At 44.2% G+C, this 23,394-nt stretch overlaps 1 protein-coding gene across 1 annotated transcript in view; it reads right to left on the bottom strand.

Moving 5' to 3' along the window:
* Positions 1-17,028, bottom strand: part of SLC1A1 (solute carrier family 1 member 1) — a gene marked incomplete at both ends in the record, with an annotated part of 69,394 nt that extends 52,366 nt beyond the window's left edge. The window contains one exon of the mRNA XM_079706523.1: positions 16,938-17,028. Coding sequence (XP_079562649.1) covers positions 16,938-17,028 — 91 coding nt within the window. The remainder of the gene's footprint in view (positions 1-16,937) is intronic.
* Positions 17,029-23,394: the final 6,366 nt, after the last annotated feature.

Genomic DNA, 23,394 nt, shown 5'->3' on the forward strand with positions numbered 1-23,394 from the left:
CACACACACCCTGTCCCTAACCTCTGGCAACCTCTGATTTGTTCTCCACCACTATGCTTTTTTCTTTTTGAGAATGTCTTGTACATAGAGTCATACTCTACGTAGCCTTTTAATACTGGTTACTTTCACTGAGTATAATGCCCTTGAGATTCATCCATGTTTTCTGCATATCAATAATATGTTCCTTCTTCTTGATGAATGGATCACATCTTATAGGTGGACAGTATTTATTTTTTCATTCACTGAAGGACATCTGGGTTGCTTCCTGTTTGGGGTGATTATGACTAGAGCTGCTATAAACATCTGTGTGTAAGTTTTTGTGTGAACATAAGTTTTTCTCTTTCTAGGGTATATACCCAGGAGTAGGATTGCTGGGTCATACGGTAAGTGTATATTTAACTTCTAAGAAACTGCCAAACTGTTTTTTAGAGTGGTTGTACCATTTTACATCCCCACCAGCAAGGTTTAAGAGGATCAGTTGCTCCACATCTTCATCAGCACTCAGTACTGTATTTTTTTTGTGTGTGTGTGTGGTATGCGGGCCTCTCACTGTTGTGGCCTCTCCCGTTGCAGAGCACAGGCTCCGGACGCGCAGGCCCCGAACACGCAGGTCCAGCGGCCATGGCTCACGGGCCCAGCTGCTCTGCGGCATGTGGGATCTTCCCGGACCGGGGCACGAACCCGTGTCCCCTGCATCGGCAGGCGGACTCTCAACCACTGCGCCACCAGGGAAGCCCTGTATTTTTTATTTTAGTCATTCTAATAAGCATGTAGTGGCATCTTGTGTTTTTTTTTCATAATTTATCCTTGTTTTATTGAGATTTAATTGACATACAGCACTATATAAGTTTAAGGTGCACAGCACAGCGATTTGACTTACATACATTGAGATGATGACCACAAGAAGTTTACTGAACATCCATCATCTCACATAGATACAAAATTAAATAAACAGAAAAAAATTTTTTTCCTTGTCTCATTGTGGTTTTAATTTACATTTCCCTAATGGCTAATAATGCTCAACAACTTTTTGTGTATTTACTTGACAGCCTCTTTGGTGAAGTGACTTTTTAAAGTTGGATTATTTGTTTTCTCACTATTGAGTTTTGAAAGTTCTTATTATGTTCTGGATACAAGTTCAGATATGTTGGATATGTGATCTGCAATTATTTTTTCCGAGTATGTAAGATTCTTCAGTCTCTTTCCCCCCACCCAGCTTTACTGAAATATAACTGACAATTAAAAACTGCATACAATTAAGGTGTACAACTTTATGATTTGTTGTGTTCATTCTCTTAACAGTGTCTTTCATAGAACAAAGGTTCTTTTTTTTTTTTTATAAAGTCCAATGTATCAATTTTTTCTTTTATGAATTCTATTTGGTCATAATATCTAAGAACTCTTTGCCTAACTCTAGGTCACAAAGACTCTGAAAATTTTCTTTTTTACTCTTCTTCTAGATCTATGATCCATTTTGAGTTAATTTTGTATAAAATATGATGTTTAGGTAGAGGTTCTTTTTTTTTTTTTTTTTTTGCATATGAATGTTTAGCTGTTCCAATACCATTTGCTGAAAAGACTCTACTTTCTTTTGAACGGCTTTTGCATCTTTGTCAAAAATCAATTGGGCACATTCATATAGATCTACTTCTGGAATCTCTATTCTATTTTATTGACTTATGTGCCTATCACTTCACCAGTACTACAAAGTCTTGATTACTGTCATCTGTGATTCTTCCAACTTTCTTCTTCTTTTTCCAAATTGTTTGTTATTCCTTTGCCTTTCCATATAAAGTTTAGAATCAGTTTGTCTGATACATCTACAAAACATACTTCCAGGATTTTGACTAGAATTGCATTAAAACTATAAGCCAATTTGAGAAGAATTGACATCATCATTACGATGTATCTTCCAATCTATGAACAGGTATGACTGTTTATTTAGGTCTGGAATTTCTTTCATCAGTGTTCTGTAATTTTCAACTATAGATCCTATTCATACATCTTGTTAGATATATACCTGATCTTTACTGTTTGGAGCTATTTTAAATAATATTTAAAAATTTCCATTTCCAATCATACATTGTTAGTATATAGAAATAACAAATGCTTTTTTGGGAATTAATCTTAATTTTGTCTTCATTCCTTCCCTGTCCTGCCATGGTTCTGGTAGTGGCTATGTTCCTCTGTGGCCATCCAGGTCCTATCAAGCAGCTACTCTGTCGCAGCCCAGCCCCCAGTGGACTGTGATAACACTGTCCCCCCTTCCCTTGACCATTCCGGCATAGGGGAGTTAACAGCTTCCCACAGTTACTAGCCCTGGGTGCCTCACCATCCCTTAACCCCACCTAACACTGTAAGTAGTCCCTTGATTACAGTCTGTTCAGTTAAATACTTTTGAGTGAGTGGATCATCTGTTTTCTGCCAGGTCCCTAGCTGATACAGGCCCTCACATCTTGATCATCATTGATCTTATCATGTCCGTTCACAATAAACTCCTTGCTGTTTCTTAAAGATGCTCCTTGTTTTTGTGCGCTTGTTCAAAGATCCCCCTCCAAGGAAAACCCTTTGTCACTATCTTTGCCTAGTGAAGTGCTAATCACCCCTCAAAACAGAGTCACCTCCTCCAGAAAGCCTTTCCCAGGGTCTCTCCCCAGGTGGGATGAGTCTCTTCTCAGGGTCCTTCAGAGCTCCATCTGCATCTGTTGTCCCCTCTAAAAGACCTCTATCTCAGCCCCTCCCTTCATCGCAAGTTCCCAAAGCATAAACATTGTATGCTCACTTTTGTATCCCCCAATGTCCCAGGCACCAGTGCATGACACTCCATGGATGTTTGGCCAATACCTGCTGCATTGAAGTGAACCAGGAATGCATTATAATTGCTATTTAATGCATATGCCCAGGAAACCACTGCATTTTCTATTCGTTGCTCATCAAATCTGATTACAAAAGGCAGGAGGAAACAGCTGAGATAGGGTACCATTAGCAGAGTGTGAAAACTGGGCTATATGAATGTGGGTACAAATTCTGCCACGTTGTCCCAGGGCCATCAAACCCAGAGAGGCATCATAAATATGGCCTCTCCAGTAATGGACAATGGCTATAGTAATGTACCCATGAGAAGTTAGGTGCCTGGTTCCTACACCTTGGGACTTCTCCCAGGCTTCTGGAGCCCCTGGAATCCAAAGAGTCCCTTGGGTTCAAGTGAGGATAAGGTTGGTTATAGGACCAAGCCACAGGAATCCAGTCTCTACAGCAAGCATTCAACTGGCTTAGAGGCCCAGCTTGTTCTAAACTAGGAACAACCAGACTGTCCCTCCCCACTAAAGATGGGTCAGTCCCACATATGTGTGTTTGGGTTATTTCCTGAGATACCTATCTATGACTTGACTTGTGGATTCTAAAATCTCCTGTTTCCTACCTGTGGTTGACTTTCTTTATTCTACTTTTTTTTTTTCCCCTCTTAAAATGGTTCACATCTGCTAAACTGATGGGTCATTCTACCTATCAGGTTATTTTATACATTCCTGTGAAAGATCTTCATCTACCTGTGGTCATACTCCACTCTTTCCCCTCCTTGGTACCCAGGCAAATATTTGGTCTCCTAGTCCCTGAAGGAATGACAAGTCTCCTCCCTCAGACGTACACAGTTTGGAGAGGCCCTGGAATCCTTTGCTTGAAGGACACACCTTTTCCTCGGGTTTAACACCAGATTATCCGGGAACCCTACCTCTTTACTGTAACCAGTTTTACAACTCCCATAAACACCTTCTTGGTTCATTACACAATCTTAGGAAGGCTTCTTTCCATGTGTAAAAGAAATCTGACCATCTACCCCCCAGTGGGGTTTAGTCAGGGGCAATTTGAGAGCAGGAAAGAGATGGACCTCTGCGAGAAAGAAGGGAGCCAGTCATCCTGGATTTTCTAGACCTGTCACAAGCCTGGAATTCCCATCTTGATGAACCCTGCATCCAGAGTGCTAAGTCTAAGTAACTGGGATTCCCCAACTTTCTCAGCCCATTCCTCACCTCTGCCTCAAAACTGTGTCACCTGCTTATTCTTACCATGTTCCTGCCTGCCAACTGTTTATCCCTCTCTTCTCCTAACTTCTATGGAGTCTTAACTCTGACCTCTCCTTCCCCACTCCCAGAAGGACTGCAGAAATGTTTACTTTCATCTTCAAATGAGTTAAGGTGTATTTGAAGAACTGTATATTTCCTAAATTAAAATGAAAGTGGTACCCAGTGTTGAAAGTTTGGGTCAGGGATTTCTGTCTCTAAATATTTCAGATGCTTCTCTTAATCCTAACTGAAAGAAAAAAGGGCCCAGATGTCTTTTCACAGGGATGAGAGTTGGGCCCTAGAAAACACACAAAGATAACATTGTATATTAGTGTCTTCAAGGAATAACATTGTACCCAGGACTCAAGTTTTACAATTTGCATGGCTCCCTTTTTTGTTTGTTTCTGGGAAACAATAACAAACATTTATAAGACACTTTATAGTTTTATAAAGTACCTCCACATGTATTAGCTCATTTGATAAAAACAATGGATTAGATTTAAGGTCTAGAGATAAGTATAAATGCATTTAAGATGACTGGCAGAGACCAAAAAAAGAAAAAAAAAATCAAACATGGTGAGTATAATCTTTTCAGAGTAATACTAGAGGATTTTGTTTATTCTTGCAATCTTGGAATGTTTTACGTTTGTGAGGATCTTCAGCCTCCTTTCTCAGTATTGCCCTCATGAACAGATGTTCCAGGGCATGGGGAGAGGCTGTAAAAGGGGAGAAAGAGAGAGATCTAAGCAAAAAGTGACAGCTGCAAACCTCATCCACTGTGATCTACCAACACTTTCCCCTAGAACAGAGAGCCCTGAGCAGGATTCATAAAGCCTTTAAAAACTCAGCGATGAGCACTGCCTCAGGAACTTCAGGACCTTGATCTTGGATTCAATAAATCCAGTCTTCTATGGTTACTTACTTGCAATTTAAAAAGCAGCCAAGGGGGCTTCCCTGGTGGCGCAGTGGTTGAGAATCCACATGCCAATGCAGGGGACATGGGTTCAAGCCCTGGTCCAGGAAGATCCCGCACGCCACAGAGCAATTAAGCCCGTGTACCACAACTACTGAGCCTGCACACCTAGAGCCCGTGCTCCGCAACAAGAGAAGCCACCGCAATGAGAAGCTCATGCACCACAACAAAGAGTAGCCCCCGCTTGCCGCAACTAGAAAAATCCCACGCACAGCAACGAAGACCCAACGCAGCCAAACCTTACCCAATCATTTCCACTTAAACAACAGTAGATGTAAACTTCTAATTTTTTTTCAAAATAAACAAGCTAGTTAGAGATTACTGGCAAATACTTATATTCCATGCAAATGGCAAACCAGTTACAGAGGAGACCTGGGCATGTTTCTCGGGGTCTGTGGGTTCTGCACTGGCAACAAGAGCTCAACCTCTGTTGCTCTGTGGAGCTCAGAATCTCTCCCATGTGATGAAACCTCAGGAAGTTCTCTAGGTGTGAGAAAGAAATCAATGAAGCGGAAGCAGAAATGGAGCAAACCTGTTATGTCTCCTGGTTGACAATTAACTTTTGCTAATAAAAAAAGTAAAAACTCATCTTCAGAATCTTTAACAACCAAGTCTAGTATTTGTCCAAGGTGTTTAAGCTCAAGGTCTACTGGAACAAGCAGCACAGACAGGCTAATTAATCTCTTATGATAGAAATAATCTCCAGACAGAGACAGAAATGGGCAGAATTTGGGCAGGGATGTGAAACGATGAGTGGAGGGGGAAAACCTAGAAAAAAATTCACTGGAAGACAGAGGAGTTGCTAAATACCACATTCAAAAAGACTCTACCATCCAAGGGTGATTCAGCTCCACGCCATGGCCCAACTTTGGGAAGCCAGATGGATCTTCCAATCTCTCTAATTCTGTCCAGTTTCAGTATTGTATGGAACTATTAGTTAGTCTAATTAGTCCAAAGAACTCTCTGGAGATCAGGCTCATTCCTGTGCTGGTTTCCTGAGAAGGTCAGATCTTCCTCAGGGTAGAAAGATGCTCTCCATTCTGAAAGCTCCAGGGTCATGCTGAGCTCACACTAAAATGGCTTCAGAACTGTTAGTGACTAGGCTTGCTCTTCTTCTGGGGCCCCCAAACTAGGAGTAAAGTATATTTCAGATGACTCCAGCTTGGATAAGAGTTCCTCAGGGTCTTCAAAAACCCATGCAACTTACTGGGTAACTAGGGGATCAATGGGATAGGCTCATCAAGGACTGACCTCTTCTTCAGTGAAGAAGGTTCTATAATCAGTCAAAAATATTTGTGAGCATCTCTTATGAAGCAGGTACCAGGTTAGATGCTATGAGTGTGACAGACCCATATAAGACAGCATTTTTTTTTTTAACCTTCAGGACACTGAGATAAGAAAGAGAAGTTGTAAAAACATAACAATACATATATTAAATAGTTTCATACAATACTGAAATCGGACACAAGATAAAGACCCCTGTACTCATATCATTATCTCTACCTGGGTTTGTCATCTTTCCAATCTTCAAGCCCAGAAATCCTACCACACCTGCTCAAGGCCATTCCTGGCCTCCTCCAATTCCCAATTCCACCTGTTTCTCAATTGCCCCTCTTCTTTGAAGGCCCAAGGTGTGTTGTAGCTTTCCTGCAGCATTTACAACACTTACACTCATATTAGTGATTTCTGTGCACATATTGCCTCTGACAGACTAAGACAAAACACAGACTTCAACTCTGCATCTCTTGCCAGTTAACATCAATACTTGTTCAATTTAAATTAATTGCAAAATGAATAGATTTTCCCAGAAATGGACAATACTTTTCATCTTACATGCCAGTTCCCTTTGATTAACAGTAGTTGCCTAGAGAAGAGTTTTGAGGATTCTGAGGTCATAGCAAAGCTCCAAGGTAAAGAGTGCTATAATCAATAAGTGATGTCTGCCACAGGGCAGGATTAGGAGTAGTGGTTCAAATGCAGTACAATTTGGGAAAATAAATTAAGGGTTATACGAGCACAGAGAAGGGAAATCATCTCTGACTGGCAGTCAGAGAAGTCTATACGATAAAAGTGAAAATTAGATCCACCATCAAGGATGGTTAGGATAACAGTGGGTGAAACACATGAGCAAAAGCAGTAGGGCAGGAGAGTATGACACATCCTGGGAAAGCAACTCTTAGACAAGCTCAACTAGAATAAGTTCAAATAGAAGGTTTATATGGGAGATGAATAGGGGAAGGACTAAATACTGTAGAATGCCTCAGGTTGAAGGACATGATAAAGAAAAGCCAAGGGGTGGAGTAAGAAGGAGGTTACTAGGCTTTATTTAGCTACTGTACAAGAGTGAAGTCTGTAAGAATGCTCTCAACTATCAATTAGGTGTATCAAGGTTCATTAGGAAGTAGCCTTGCTTAATGGTTAAGAACTGCAGTTTTTTTGTTTTGTTTTGTTTTGTTTGCAGTACGCGGGCCTCTCACTGTTGTGGCCTTTCCCGTTGTAGAGCACAGGCTCCGGATGCGCAGGCTCAGCGGCCATGGCCCATGGACCCAGCCGCTCCGCGGCATGTGGGATCCTCCCGGCCAGGGCACGAACCCGTGTCCCCTGCATCGGCAGGTGGACTCCCAACCACTGAGCCACCAGGGAAGCCCCAAGAACTGCAGTTTTGGAGTCAGACAGTCCTGGGTGCAAATCCCAGCTCTGCCTGTGACCTCACGTGACTTAAGCCTTGTAAGTTTCAGTCTCCTTTTCTGTAAAAAAAGTACACTTCTTACCTCATTGTGCTAAGGCTCAAATGGGAAATAATATGCATAAAAGTCATAATAAGCCCTCAATAAATATTACCTATTAGGCTTGGTTACCCACAGAAAAAGAAATTTTCAAAGGAGAAAATGTCTCCCTCATTGTTTCATAATTTGGGAAATCTTATATGAAACTTGTAAAGTGGTTACGTGGCTCAGAAAACAATTAAGTATATGAAATAGCCACAGAACTAGAATAGAATCAGTTTATTTTCCAGTAATGCTCGGAGATTAGGCTTTTTGTGGTTAGGCATTTCTGGTGATGGTGCATTTTTTTGTTGACTTAATTCTTTACTGAATTATAAGTAACCAGATAATTCTCAAGCGGTAGAAAAATAATTTAATTTTATAATCTCATTTAAGCATTCTCCTCTAAGGGTTTCCTCCTTAGTCAAGAAAGTAAGTACAGTTTTAACCCCCGAGAGCATAGTTGTCTCAATGCAGCTGTAAAAATTAACACACAGGGCTTCCCTGGTGGCGCAGTGGTTGAGAGTCCGCCTGCTGATGCAGGGGACACGGGTTCCTGCTCCGGTCCGGGAAGATCCCACATGCCGCGGAGTGGCTGGGCCCGTGAGCCACGGCCGCTGAGCCTGCGTGTCCAGAGCCTGTGCTCCGCAACGGGAGAGGCCACAACAGTGAGAGGCCTGCGTACCGCAAAAAAAAAAAAAAAAAAAAAAAAAAAAAATTAACACACAGTGCAGACCCCCACTGAGGTCACTTCTGAACAGAAGTTCTAGTCCCAAAGGCCACCACTCTGCTTCAATATGCAGACCTAGCAGAGTCACATGATGCTGGTATCAGGACCCTTCCTGGACACAGGAAAATCTGCTGTGACAACTGTCCTGCTTGTGGACCCTGTTATGGACTCTGACCAACAAGGGCTCTGGGAACAAAGAGCTTAGCCTGAGTGTGGAGGGATTGGTGGGAGGGTCTTTTTTCCTCAGTGCTGGTTCTGGGTCTCATGGTGGAGAACAAGGCACAGAGTTCCCACTCTCCTGGCAGAGCGGAGACCACTGCCCAGAGCTCACACAACTGGGGCTGGGCCCGGGAGAGGAACCACCCAGGACACACAGCATGAAGTGTCTGTGAGCTGGGACAAGGTCTGCCCATCCCAGAAAATGCAGGAGTATTTGCTGGAAAGGAAATATTCTACCTCTGGTAATGGAACAGGCAGTGGGCAGATATTTTTCAAAGGTAGGGTAGTAACATTTCTGGCAATGAGTGAGTCACTGAAACACTTCCTTTCCATTAACAGAGGTGTTACTGTGGAGCGTTCTAATTACAACAGAGCACTCTTTGTCGCAGTTTGGGGCTGTTTCCTCAGCAAGTATAATGAATCAGCTCCTTCTAAATCTATCTGCCGTGCTAAACTACAGCTCCGAAGTGAATTATTGGCTTAATGGTAACTGTCTTCAATGTTGTCTTCTATTAGATGTATGTTTAACATTCAAAATAGGAAAGGCCATTGAAAAGACTTGCTACTTTAACAGACACTGCTGCGGGGGAGTTTAAGTGGGCCACTCAGTGCCGTCTAAGATGAGTTCATTTTCTTCGAGAGTGTTCGAGTCCCCACAGTACTCGTGACCCCAGATCTCCAGAGACATCAACATGGGGGAGATCTGCAGTTCCTCAGGTGAACAGAGCTGCCTGGCACCAGGCCAGCGTGTCACTGACTCCCTATATAGGACAGCTATTTTCATTCTCAGCTCTGCTAAAGGTAATCACAATTTCTCCCAAGTAATTAACATGGAAAGCTTTCTCTCTTTATAAGCAAGTGTTCGTATGAGCACGCATATGCTCTCCAACAGCTAATTCCTAATCCCATTTATTTACACCGTGTCTGAGCAACCCAAGGTTTTTACTCATCTGAGCTACTATATGAGCTCCACCAAATCCAAATTTGGCATGTGATAATTTTCTACATCTTATGTCATCATTTGAAGCTTCCTTTATTTCTTATGCTCACTGCTCAAATTTTTGACAGATGGGTTAAGTTTGATCAGCCAAAAATCAGAATCTTTTCAGTGATTCCCCAACTCTGGTGGGTTCTGATTTCAAAACTGAAAGCACCAGGCATAGGCATTCAAAGCCCAAAATTGTTTCCCTAATCCTTCAATATGTGGAACTAGGGACAAGTCAGCTAAAGGATCGCTTCTCAAAGGTACTTAATTAAGCAGATACATGCAAGATATATATACATGTATAGAAACAACGTAAGTTTATTAGATCTCACATTACTGTTGTGATGAATAATTTAAGGCTGACATAGAACATTACCCTGGTAACAGTCCCACACACAATTTACATTTTTACACCCCAAGTCACAGATGTAGAACAAATGACTCAACATCAAGGTCCTTTTACCCTCCAGTAATGACCTTTAACCCTTCCTTGGTTCCCTAAGGAAGACTCCCTCTAACTCCCAGCAATGAACTGAGGAATGACTATACAAGCATAGAGCTAAAGGATTTTAAACCTAGAAGGAACTTCCGAGACTTTCAGACCCAGGGTCAACAAGTATGAAGCACACAGGCCACTATTTCCTGTCCTTAAGCCCTTGGCAGACATCAGTCATCAATTTCAGAACTTTTCTTTCTCAACAAACATATCACGCCAGACAGTCCATTACCTATAAACTGGAGTTGGCACATGAATGAAATCTCTTTGATCTTCCAGCTAATTCAAACCTCTCTTCCTTCTGACAAGAAACAAAGATTCACTTTTTCATATAGCATTTTAGAGTCAGTCTCATTACTTTAAGGTCTCCTTTCATTTTCTAGTGCCTGCTAAGGGTAATCGAATGCTTTCGCCCGCTAGGGGTCTATAATCTAGTTTTGAAGAAGAAAAGTTTAACATGCTTGATAAGTATATGTAAACTAAGTGTTAATCTGTCTTACTGATGCAGATCAGAGGAGGCTGAAGTAGGCAGAGAAGAATGTATGGTGGAATTCAAGCTTAGCTTTGAGCTCATTTACTCATTCAATAAACAAGGATAACGTCTAACTATCTCTCTGGGTCGTAAACGACACAACAATTTAACAAATGTATTGAGCCCACCAGGCATTGTGACAGGTGCTGTGGGTATAGAGAGGGGCAACACAGAACTCCTTCCCTCAAGGGCTCATGGGTCAGTGGGGAAGGCAGGAAATTAGAATACACTCTAACTATACAATAACAAAAAGCAAGTAGACATTGGTTCTGTACAGTGGGAGAGCATGGTAGTTCTTTTCCAAGCTGCTGCCCCCTCCGGGACTTCCTCTCCTGCTAGAGATCACCCCCTCCTCTCCCGAGGACTAAACCTAGCCAAGCCGCATCAGGTTAACCTCCTTTCCACTCTCACTGCTGCTGCTCTGCTGAGGCCCCCATCTCTCTCTCTCTCTGCCTGGACCTTAACAGTAATCCCCTAGGGTGATCTGCCCACTTGCAAGATCACCCTTCTTGGATCCATTTTCCACATCCATCTGCCTCAAGGATCTTTTCTAAGCACAGTCCTGCCTATGTCATTGTCCAGTTTTGTCCTCAGGAGCATGTCTGAACTTATCAGCATGGCATTCCAGTCTCTCTAGGATCTGGCTGCCGACCTCCGTGGCAGCCTTGCTTTTTCTCCCCCCATGTCCCTCAATCACACCCTTTGTGCCAGTCACACCAAGCCACTTAGTTAGAAGGTAGAAAGGGCAGGCTTTGAAGGTGGAAAGAATAGCAGGGCAGCCTCATGGACAGAGGTGCAAGGGTGGCTCTGAGCCTAGAGTGGAGACCAGTCTGGCTGATCAGTCTGGCAAATCCCACAGGAGCAGTGTTCCTCCAGGGCACACACTGCAATTCCGAGAGTCCTGTGGAGGCATGTTGCTGCCCCTTCTCAGTCTCAGGGGAGAAAGGCGCAACTACAGCCCAAAGTGCACGCTACAGAATCCTCATACCCTATCCCGATGTGGCATACAGCCAGACCACCATGGTCCCCAGGAGGGTCTGCAAGGACCAAATATGACAGGGAGATGGGGAGCAAGACAGGGGACAGCAGTCCAGAGCGGGGGAAGGAGACGTATAGGAAGACTGGGCATTGCCAGTTGTTATCTGAGTGATCCTGAGCGAGTCCTGCACTGTTCCAAGTCTGCTTCCTCGTCCATATAACGGTGAACAATAAGGCCTACTTTATAGTTGCAATATTTTTTTCATTGATTTCTCTTAAGTATTTCCTAAGGTTTCACTAGCCATGATGGAAACGAGATTAGAAAAGTGTAAAAGTAAAATACATAGCAGAACAAGATCCTAACTTTCTTATACAGAACAATTATAAAATAAATCATTTTTTCAATTAAAAAAAATACATAGCAGGTTAATTGTACTAGCCTCCTAAACTGGTCTCTCTGCTTCCACGCTTGTCTCTGCTGTCTGTGGTCAAAAGAGCAGCAAGCCAGGGAAAGCTGATTAAAAGATAATCAGACCATGTCACTGCTCTGCTCAACACCTTTTAATGGTTTCCCAACTCCCAGTAAAAGTCAAAGTCCTTATAAGAACTCGCACCATCCTACTGCCTCTTCCCCCCACCTCCTCACTCCACCCCCATGCTCTTCCTTAAACACATCAGGATCTCCCCAGATATCTGTGTTCCTTTACCTCTTTCCAGTGTCACTTCAATTCTCGCCTTGCCAGCAGGGCCTTCCCATTCTCCCTATTTCAACCTGCAATCCCCCAGTGCCCTCTCTGCTTTATGCTACTCTAGAGCACTCTCACCATCTAACGTACTCTACATTGTAGTTTACCTATTTTTCCGGTTTACTGTCAGCTTGTCTCCACTTGAACATAAGTCCCATGAGGACAGGGGTTTTTATTTTGTTCACTGTTATGTGCCCCGGTTCTAGAACAGTCCCTGGCACACAGTAGGTGCCCAATATATATTTGTTGAATGAGCGAATGATTTAAGCATCGGTTACTCTACAGGTATATTCCAAGGCTGAGCTGATTAGATGCCCAGCAGCACCAGGCCTGAGACCTGCCAGAGCACATGAGTTTCATGATAACAAAATACATTCTGAACATTGAGCTGCAGTCGTCTCCCCGCCCGACCCCCGATCTTCAGGAGCTTCACAGACACGTAGAAACTGAGCAAGAGAGCTCATACCATGACTCAAATTAGCACTGCCAGATACAAGAGCTCCGGCGTAGGAGATGTAAGGCTGGGTAGGGCAAGGGTTATTACTAAGAACATGAAGGAATTGTTCTCGATTTTGGACAATGGAATCTGAATCTGTAAATGACCGCTTCCTTTAGTGCTCCAAAGAAAATTATTCCGGATGAATAAGCTTGCCAGCTCTGTCCTGTAAATAACAACAGCTATTTCCTTTCCTGAAAATCCACAACCTGGAAATCAGATTTTTCAAACGACTGAAATAAAGCACAACCTGTCTGGACACAAAGATCAGGCTTTATGTTGTGAACGGGGTGAGGGTTCCATGAGTGCTTTACCAACATTATACACACTATGATCAGTACTGGCTGACTTGAATCACAACGCTTGGACACAGAATTCTCACACACAGATTCTGCTTGCACAGAATTCCCACTTAAAGCACTAAAATTCTTCCCTCATAATTTCTGCCCTGTTAAGTGAAATGAGAATCAGGCTATGGGGCACAAAACAAAATGATTAATCCTTTCCATATCCTTTTAAAACAGTAAATAATGCTCTGGAGGCTGGTGTTCACCTAGACAGAACATGTCATCAAAACACGTGAATCACCTTGGACTCAGAATTCTAGGCTGGACACCAAGCAGAACAGCGAAAGACCACGAGAGACCTTATTTTATAAGAAAATATTAATTTCCTCAGAATGAAATTATTCAAATCATCTTAAAATGACATTTATTGAGTACCTGTTATATGCCAGTCACACAACTAGATATTTTCACATTATCTTAAACAACTCTAATAGCAAATGAGGTAATGACCTATATCCCTATTTTCCAGATGAGGAAATTGAGGATTCCAGAGAATAAGAGATTTTGTCTAAATGGTAGAGCATGACAGTATCAGAATTCAAATCCAGAACTCTTGACTCCAGGCTCTGTGCTCATACTACTACACTATGGAAGGAGGGAAAAAGCCTGAAAGAATTGTAATGGATGCAATGAAAATTGTTCCTAATCAGATTTTAGTAAAGGCCTCTCACCTGAAAATCCAAGATATTATTTCCAGGACCTTGTAGGGTTTCACAGAAATTAACAAAGATGGTCACGTAACTATTCAATCCCTTTATCTCACAAATAAGAATATGAGGAAGCATCTCCTTGTCCATGAAAGAAATTAACTTTTACACCTAATAAAGATGACTTTTAATTTCATTTCCCTTCAAATGCTGTCTTCAAAAATCAGAGGCTTTAAGATGGCTGGGAAACACCTTTGCCCCTCACTTCAAAAATCAAAATATTTTAAAGTGTCAGGGCTGCTGAATTATAGCAGGGACAAAACATTTCAATTTTAATCAGAAGATGATATTCTGTCAGGGTAATAAATAAATTTAACTGTTTTTTCTTCTTTAAGATCCACATACTGAAAGGTTCAGAAAGGAGGCTACATGAGGGTGCTTGTGATTTCTGTATCAATTAAGACTGTTATAAAAATAAACTTACTATCATGGCCTAAAGGGCTTATGGATGGACTTAGCATCCCTGTTATAAGTTGGCTGCAATTTCACTTCCGGGTTTAAACCAGAAAGAGTTAGCACAGACTACACAGACAGAGGTATGATTTTTGCACTCAAGCCTAGTGCTCCAAAGAATGAGGAAAAGAGGAGGACTCTGGGAAGTGCCTTGTGATGGACACATTGAGGGTGGTGTAGGCTTGACTTCTCAGACCAGGAGCTGAAATGCTCAGGGACTGCCCGATGTTGCTCCTTTTGCAAATGTGCTGAAAGACTTCAGTTGAGCACTTACAATTTTTATATGGTGTTTTTCCTTTCTGGAGCAAAGTATCTAAATCAAGCTCCTGGGGCTTACCCACATTAAAACTGGAGGAAATTGCCCATCTGACAACAAAGGCCACGTCTGCAAAACAGACTTGTCATCTCCCGTGACCCTGAAGACGTATTTATGCAACAAGTTCCAAAGGCCAGGGTACAATTTTCAAAAGCTTTGCCAAACCAGCCACCAGTGAATCAGTAAATTCACACTGGTGTGCCACACTTGGTTAATAGGTGAGTATCTCTGGAAAACCCCACAGGTGAAAAGGCAGGATCATTTCGTGTCCACGGGGGATTGGGAGGGAAATGCCACGCTACCCCAAACCATCCTTAAAAAGGGATTTAACAATTAATTCTGGAATCTTGTCACTAGGAAAACAAACAAGGCCAACTCATCTATTTGGCTGCAGGGAAAACAAATCACTCTCTCTGAGGCATCTGTTATTTAAAACGTGATGGGGCAGGATAACTCTTCCCTTAAAAACACCCTAACCAGGGACTTCCCTGGTGGCACAGTGGTTAAGACTCCGCCTGCCAATGCAGGTGACACAGGTTCGAGCCCTGGTCCGGGAAGAACCCACATGCCACGGAGCAACTAAGCCTGTGCGCCACAACTACTGAGCCCGCGCGCCACAACTACTGAAGCTCACGCGCCTAGAGCCCGTGCTCTGCAACAAGAGAAGCCACCGCAATGAGAAGCCCACACACCACAATGAAGAGTAGCCCCCGCTCGCCGCAACTAGAGAAAGCCTGCGTGCAGCAACGAAGACCCAACGCAACCAACCAACCAACCAACCAACCAAAACAAATGCCCTAAACCATGTGGCTCTTCTTGGGGAAAAGAGTTAAGCAGTCAAGACTTGCTCCTCTACTTCTCTCTTTTCCTCCCACACGTGGCCTCTGCTAAGGTAATTCCAGAATGTTATTTATTTACTAGAAACCTGACTTGACTTTGCATAAGGATCTGGAGGAACAAATCCGGCCCTGAGGAATCCATTAATCTCCACAGACTTTTTTTGGGGGGGCGGGGGGTTGGGCACCAAGAGCGGGGAGCAGGCAACACCAAATATTCTGAGATTCAGAAGCAGCAGCTGGAGAGAAAGGTGCATGAGGCTGGAAGAGGTACAGGCTAACCCTCTCCCCAGCTCCAGTTTCCAAATGGAAGGTGGGGTTTTCAAAGGAGCTTCACCTGCTGGGTGTCCCCACCTGTGCGAGCTCTTAGAGGAAAGGAGGCAGTCTTGGCGCCAACCCCAAAGAGAAGCATCCCAGGGCTCAAGGTGTAAAACAGACAACCTGGCAGAAATTCATAGTCTAAACAGGAACAACTCATACCTCTGAGCAATGGATCTGACATTCACCTAGTCCAGTGATTTCTCAGGAATGAATCACTTAAATACACCTTGTTTAAAAACAAGCACATATGACTTCAAAATTACTTTCAATAGAAAACCAATGTGGAGAGCAAGGAAGCTCAGGGAGGCTACCTCGGTAGATTTGCACGGGGGAAAGGGAGAAATCTGATAGCTCTCTTCCCCTTGACATCCTGCGGGCCACAACTGCATACTCCTGAGTTCAAGCACGAATCTGGCAGGTTTTCCGTGCGGGCAGCGGCTCGCCGCGTGGGAAGGCACCTTTCCAGGCACTGCCCAGGGTGACCGACCGAAGGTAACATTCACCTCCTCCCTCCCGCCGGGGACCGGACCATCCCTGAGGTTAAGGTGCCTCTTCCAGTCCAACCGCTAACCATCATCCACACTCAATCCTCGTCCGGACAACGTATGGTTCAGGAAAAAAAGGGGGGAGCAGATAGGATTTAAAAAATTAAACCACATTTGCTTCCAAACGGGAAGAACCGAGAGCTCTTGCTTCCCTTTCTCCCTTGCAAGCCCCTTTGATCATTTTGGGTAAAGCAGGAACCCGCAGCTCGCGGAACACCCAAACGCGAGTCCCGTAGGAGCTTTGTTCTTTGCACGCAGAAATCAACACCCTCGAGGGTAAGCCCCCGCGTGGTGGCCGAGGGAGAGCCGAGGGACCGGAGCATTGGGTGCGCCAGCGCCATGCCCTCCCTCGCACCCGCCCGCCCCGCACGCGGCCTGGGCGCTGGAAGCGCGTGAGGGTGCGCGCGTCTCCCACCCGCCAGGCAGCTCACCTAGCACCACCGCAGCCACGGTGGAGAGTAGCAGCCAATTATTCCTCAGGAAGCGCTTCCAGTCGCATCCCTTCTTCGCCGGCTTCCCCATGGCTGGCGCCCGGGCTCCGAACCACAAGAGAGGCGGCCGCTCTTGTGCGTGGGGGCTCGGCCGTGCGCGCGGGTGCCGGGGGAGCCCGGGGACCGCCGGTGGCTCCGCGGCTCAGTGCAGGAGAGATGCGGGCGCGCTGGGAAGAGGGTGTGCGTTGGCCGCTGCCGCCACCGTCGCCGCCTCCGCCGCCACCTGAGCTCACGCGCCGCGCCTGCAGCCCGTGCTAGCTCGGTGGCCGTGCGTGTCGGGCGCGCCTGGCCCCTCCCGCCGCCGCCGCGCTCTGCGGCGCCGCGGCCAACCAGCGAGGAAAGAGGGAGGAGCGGCCGGCCCCCGGAGGAGGGCGGGTGGGAGCGTGCGGGGAGCGTGCGTGGTGCGCCCGGGGGTCCCGGCGGAGCAGGCGTAGGAGGGTGCCCATGGTGTGGCTGCAGCGGGGACGGCTACTCAAAGACCGCTGCGCTCCTCCCCAGGCTTAGGCTGGAGCCTCTCGCTTTTTTTTTATTATTATTTAACTGGTCAGGCTAGGTTTTCGGATTTATGGTTTCCTCCTCTCCCTAATCCAGAGGGGCGGAGCCGCTGGCCCCTTTGGTTTGGACTTCATTCGGCACACCAGCACGCCTCCTCTTTCTCCATACCAGCCACTGCCAGTGCAGCACCGCAGTGGGGAGAGTCGGGGGGAACTGAGTTCGGTCTTGGGTCCCATTTACTTCTCCACTGCAGCCTCGGATTGGCCAGCAGCCTGGAAAGCCTCCTAGAAGCGTCTAGGAGGAGGGGGAAAAAAAGAGTGCTGGTGGGGGGTGGCGGTGAGCAGGACAGGACTTTGTGAACTTTCACACGAGGCCTCTAACTCCCCTGCCCGCACAGTTATTATTAACTCTCCTCCTTAAGCCGAGGGAGGTGACGCTCCCCCAGGATGGTCTGTGGACCCAGGGTTTGGAATGGGCCCTCTTAGAACTTCACTGCCGCTCCTTGCGACCGGCTCTGTGGCCGCCCAAGGCCCCAAAGCTGTGAGACTAGGCAGAACGATTGGGACTGAGAACCCGACCTAGCCGTTCTGAGGAGAAAGTGGGCGGGTCCATCCCTAAGGCCAGATGCTTTGGAAAGGCAAACACAGGAGAGGTGGAGAAACTAGGTAAGTGCAGCTAAGTGAATTTTCTAATTCTCTTCCATTCTTCTACCCAGTTTTTTCACCCTCGCTTATACAAAACTTTTTCCTTCCCTTTTACCACGCCACCACCTCTGCAGCTCCAGTCTGCCTTCTCATTAGCTTTCCTAACGTTAAGTCAGCCCTGCACCTTTTTGCTATTGTAGAGTCTCCTCTGATTGGGGAGGGTGGGGGAATCTCCCAGCTAGATTTTCTGGTGACTAACCCCTCACAATTAGAGCTCCATTCCTTTGGCTTAAATTGACATAAGTGTCCTTGAAGAGAAAATAAGTTTTATGAACCATGTACACTTTAGTATGAATGAGTTTATCAGCTCCTTTCCAAAAAATAAATTTTGAGAGAAGGAAAGCTAGAGGGACACCAATGTCACTGTGTGCTTGGGAAAGATCTGAAGAAATGTCAGAAGAAGGGAAACTACTGAGAAAGAGGAGACAAAGACATCCATCCCACAGTAAAAAAGCTGGAAATACTCAGATGTCCAAGGTGAAGAGTGTAAATATATTATGGAACTGCCACGTAACTGTACATTGTGCAGCGTCTATAAAAGAAGTTTATGAAATTTCTAATAGCATAGGATAGCACATGTCATAATATGAGGGAAAACCGGAAGATGAAAATTGTATATATCACATGATCACAACTATGGAAAACAAACATAGAACAAAACCATGTACTTAGAAAAAAGTCTAGAAGGAAACACAAAATTTTAACAGTGGTCATTTTTGGGTGATATTATTACTTGAATCTTTTTGCTTTCTATTTTTTCTGTATTTTCTATAGTGTTTACCATAAGCATACCTGTGCCCATTACAGGTGGATAGGGCTGTATTTAAGAAATAAAGAGGTTCTAAAGAGAAAAATGTGGAAGAATCTAAGCAGACTTTGTACATCACAATTTTTTGAGGTGTATGTAGTGAGATAATTACACCTGGGTTTTGGGAGTAGGATATTTAGGTTTAAATCCCAGCACTACCAATTACCAGCTGGGTTACCTTGGGCAAGTTGCTTAAATTTTTTGTGTCTCAGTTTCTACATCTGTAAATGGGGGCATTAATAGTATTTATCTCATGAGGGTATTGTAAGAACTGAATACTAGAATGTATGTAAAAGACTTAGAACAGTGTCTGGCATACAAGAGTCATCATGAGTTTTACTTGGGGGTCAACCTGGACAGGCATCTTTTTACTTCTTCTTGTTGCCTGCCTGTCATGAACACACCCTGAGCCACTTCACACCCACAAGAACCCTTGTATACATATTTTTTATTATTAATTTTTATTGGAGTATAGTTGCTTTACAATATTGTGTTAGTTTCTGCTGTACAGCAAAGTGAATCAGCTATACACATACATATATGCCCTCTTTTTTGGATTTCCTTCCCATTTAGGTCACCACAGAGCACTGAGTAGAGTTCCCTGTGCTATACAGTAGGTTCTCATTAGTTATCTGTTTTATACATAGTAGTGTGTATATGTCAATGCCAACCTCCCAATTCATCCCACCCTCCTTTTCCCCCCGGTATCCATATGTCTGTTCCCTACGTCTGTGTCTATTTCTGCTTTACAAATAAGTTCATCAGTTCATTTTTCTAGATTCCACATATAAGCAATATTATACAATACTTGTTTTTCTGACTTAACTCTGTATGACAGTCTCTAGGTCCATCCACGTCTCTGCAAATTGCACAATTACTAGAACCCTTGTATATTGGTCAATAGTAATTGCCTTTAGAATTACAATCAGTGGACGCTGAATCTATTGTACTTTCACACCTAAAGCCCATATAGTACATATTCATTTTACACTTATTTAAATTATACAATTTTAGGATAGTGCAATATAAAAAAGAAAAATAAACATATACACTCATTTTGAAATAATTAAAATCTCCTAAATAAAAAATAAAAGTCAAGAATCGAAGACGTTCAAAGCACGTGGGCCAAGTGAATTATAAACTATGTTTATGCTATTGCTACATGGCAGGTCCACTTTAGCTGGTAATAAAAGGTAATTAATAAGCAAACACTTATAATACACTTAACATTTGCCAGACACCCTTCTAACCACTTTATACATAGTAACTACTTTGGTCCTCACAACAACTTAATGAAGTAGGGACTATTGTTACCTCATGGGGCTGCTGGAAGAATCAAGTGAGATATTGTGTATTGTTATTATCTTCATTTTACAGCTGAGGAATCTGAGGCAAAAAGAGGTTAAGTAACTTGCTTAAGTTCCCTCCATTAGTAAGAGAAGGATCAAGGATTGAACTAGGTGGTCTTGCTCAAGCTAAATGCACAAACTCTGCATTAAACCAGGGGTCCCCAACCCTCGGCCACGGACTGGTACCAGTTCATGATACCGGTTCATGGCCTGTTAGGAACTGGGCCGCACAGCAGGAGGTGAGCAGCAGGCAAGCGAGCGAAGCTTCATTTGCATTTACAGCCTCTCCCCATTGCTGGCATTACCGCCTGAGCTCCGCCTCCTGTCAGATCAGCGGTGGCATTAGGTTCTCATAGGAGCAGGAACCCTACTGTGAACTGTGCATTCGAGGGATCTAGGTTGCACGCTCCTTTTGAAAATCTAATGCCTGATGATCTGCGGTGGGGCTGAGGCGGTGCTGGGGAGCGGCTGCAAATGCAGATTATCATTAGCAGAGAGGTTTGACTGCACAGAGACCATAATAAATCAATTGCTTGCAGACTCATATCAAAACCCTATCAGTGGGCTTCCCTGGTGGCACAGTGGTTGAGAGTCCGCCTGCCGATGCAGGGGACATGGGTTCGTGCCCCGGTCTGGGAAGATCCCACGTGCCGCAGAGCGGCTGGGCCCGTGAGCCATGGCCGCTGAGCCTGCATGTCCGGAGCCTGTGCTCCACAACGGGAGAGGCCACAACAGTGAGAGGCCCGCGTACCGCAAAAAAAAAAAAAAAAAAAAAAAAAAAAACCCTATCAGTGAGGGGCAAGTGACAAGCTGCATCTGGTGGCAGGCTTTATAGTGGCAAGTGAGTTGATGTACTTCAGTTGTACAGCTGCATCTGGTGGCAGGCTTTAAGTCAGAATCCGACACTTATTTTAGTCCACATGTGGCCCACCCATTATTTTATTTACCACTTCCGTCCGTGCCTCTTTCCCACACTGCACACTTGTCTCAATGACAGTTTTGGTAAGCTCACAAGCTAACCCTAGCCAAAATGAGTAAAAAACAAACATCACTGGAGAGCTTCTTTGAAGAGGGGTAAAGACCCAATGATGAGACAGCAGAAGACTCTAAGACTGCCAACAAAAAGAAAGCTGCATTTAAAAGAAAATACCAAGAGTCCTACTTAAATTACAGGTTCATTGCAACAGGTGATTCACATTCTCCAAGCCCGCTTTGTATAATATGTGGTGACCGGCTCTCCAACGAAGCCAAGAAACCTTCAAAACTGCTTTGTCACATGGAGACCAAGCACCCTGCATTAAAAGACAAGCCTTTGGAGTTTTTCAAAAGAAAGACGAAGAACAGAAGCGATTCTTGAAGGCCACCACTTCATCAAATGTGTCTGCACCGAGAGCATGGTCCTTAGTGGCTTACTGCATTGCTAAAGCTAGGAAGCCCTTTACTATTGATGAAGAGTTGATCCTGCCTGCTGCTAAGGACATTTGTCTTGAACTTTTAGCAGAGGCTGCAGTTCAAAAGGTGACACGTGTTCCTCTTTCGGCTAGCACCATAACTAGATGAATTGATGAAATAGCAGAGGATACTGTGGCACAGTTGTTAGAGAGGATTAATGGGTCACTGTGGTATGCAGTCCAGGTTGACGAGTCTACCGATGTTGACAACAAGGCAACAATGCTTGTTTTTGTGCAATATATTTTTCAGGAGGATGTGCATGAGGACATGTTGTGTGCACTTTTGTTGCCAACCAACACCACAGCTGCAGAACTATTCAGTTCTTTGAATGATTACATATCAGGAAAACTGAATTGGTCATTTTCTGTTGGTATATGCACAGACGGAGTGGCTGCCATGACTGGATGGCTTTTTGATTTCACTACTCGGGTCAAAGAAGTCACTTCTGAATGTGAGTCTACGCACTGTGTCATCCATAGAGAAATGCTGGCTAGCCAAAAAATGTCACCTGAACTTAACAGTGTTTTGCAGGATGTGATTAAAATTATCAACGACATTAAAGTACATGCCCTTAACTCACGTCTGTTTGCGCAGCTCTGTGAGGAGATGGACACAGGGCACACATGTCTTCTCTTATATACAGAAGTGAGATGGCTTTCTAAAGGTAGATCACTGGCCAGAGTTTTTGAGTTATGAGAGCTGCTCCAGAGATTTCTTTTAGATAAACAGTCACCCCTGGCAGCACATTTCAGTGACACAGAATGTGTCGCAAAACTTGCTTACTTGTGTGACATATTCAACCTGCTCAACGAACTCAATCTGTCACTTCAGGGGAGAATGACAACTGTGTTCAAGTCGGCAGACAAAGTGGCTGCATTCAAAGCCAAACTGGAATTATGGGGCCGACGAGTGAACATTAGGATTTTTGACATGTTTCAAACATTAGCAGAGATTTTGAAAGAGACTGAGCCAGGGCCTTCTTTCTCCCAGCTGGTGCACGATCACCTATCTCAGCTTTCAAAAGAGTTTGAGCATTACTTCCCAACCACAAAAGGCCCCCGAACTAGGAAGGAATGGATCCACGACCGGTTTGTGAATAAGCCAGGTGAATCGACTTTGTCTGTGCTAGAAGAGGATCAACTGCTTGAGATCTCAAATGATGGTGGCCTTAAAAGTATGTTTGAGACAACTTCAAATCTCCATACGTTCTGGATTAAAGTCAAGGCGGAATATCCTGAGATTGCCACAAAAGCACTGAAAAGCCTGCTTCCATTTCCAACATCCTATCTTTGTGAAGCAGGGTTTTCTGCAGTGACAGCAACCAAAACGAGATTACAGAGTAGACTGGACTTAAGCAACACAGTTCATGTGTCACTGTCTCCCATCACCTCCAGATGGGACCATCTAGTTGCAGGAAAACAAGCTCAGGGCTCCCACTGATTCTGCATTATGGTGAGTTGTATAATTATTTCATTATATATTACAATGTAATAATAATAGAAATAAAATGCACAATAAATGTAATGAGCTTGAATCATCCCAAAACCATCCCCCCCGCCCCACCCCCACCCCGGTCCGTGAAAAAATTG

The sequence above is a fragment of the Hyperoodon ampullatus genome, assembly GCF_949752795.1.
Source record: "Hyperoodon ampullatus genome assembly, chromosome: 6".
Lineage (NCBI taxonomy): Eukaryota > Metazoa > Chordata > Mammalia > Artiodactyla > Ziphiidae > Hyperoodon > Hyperoodon ampullatus.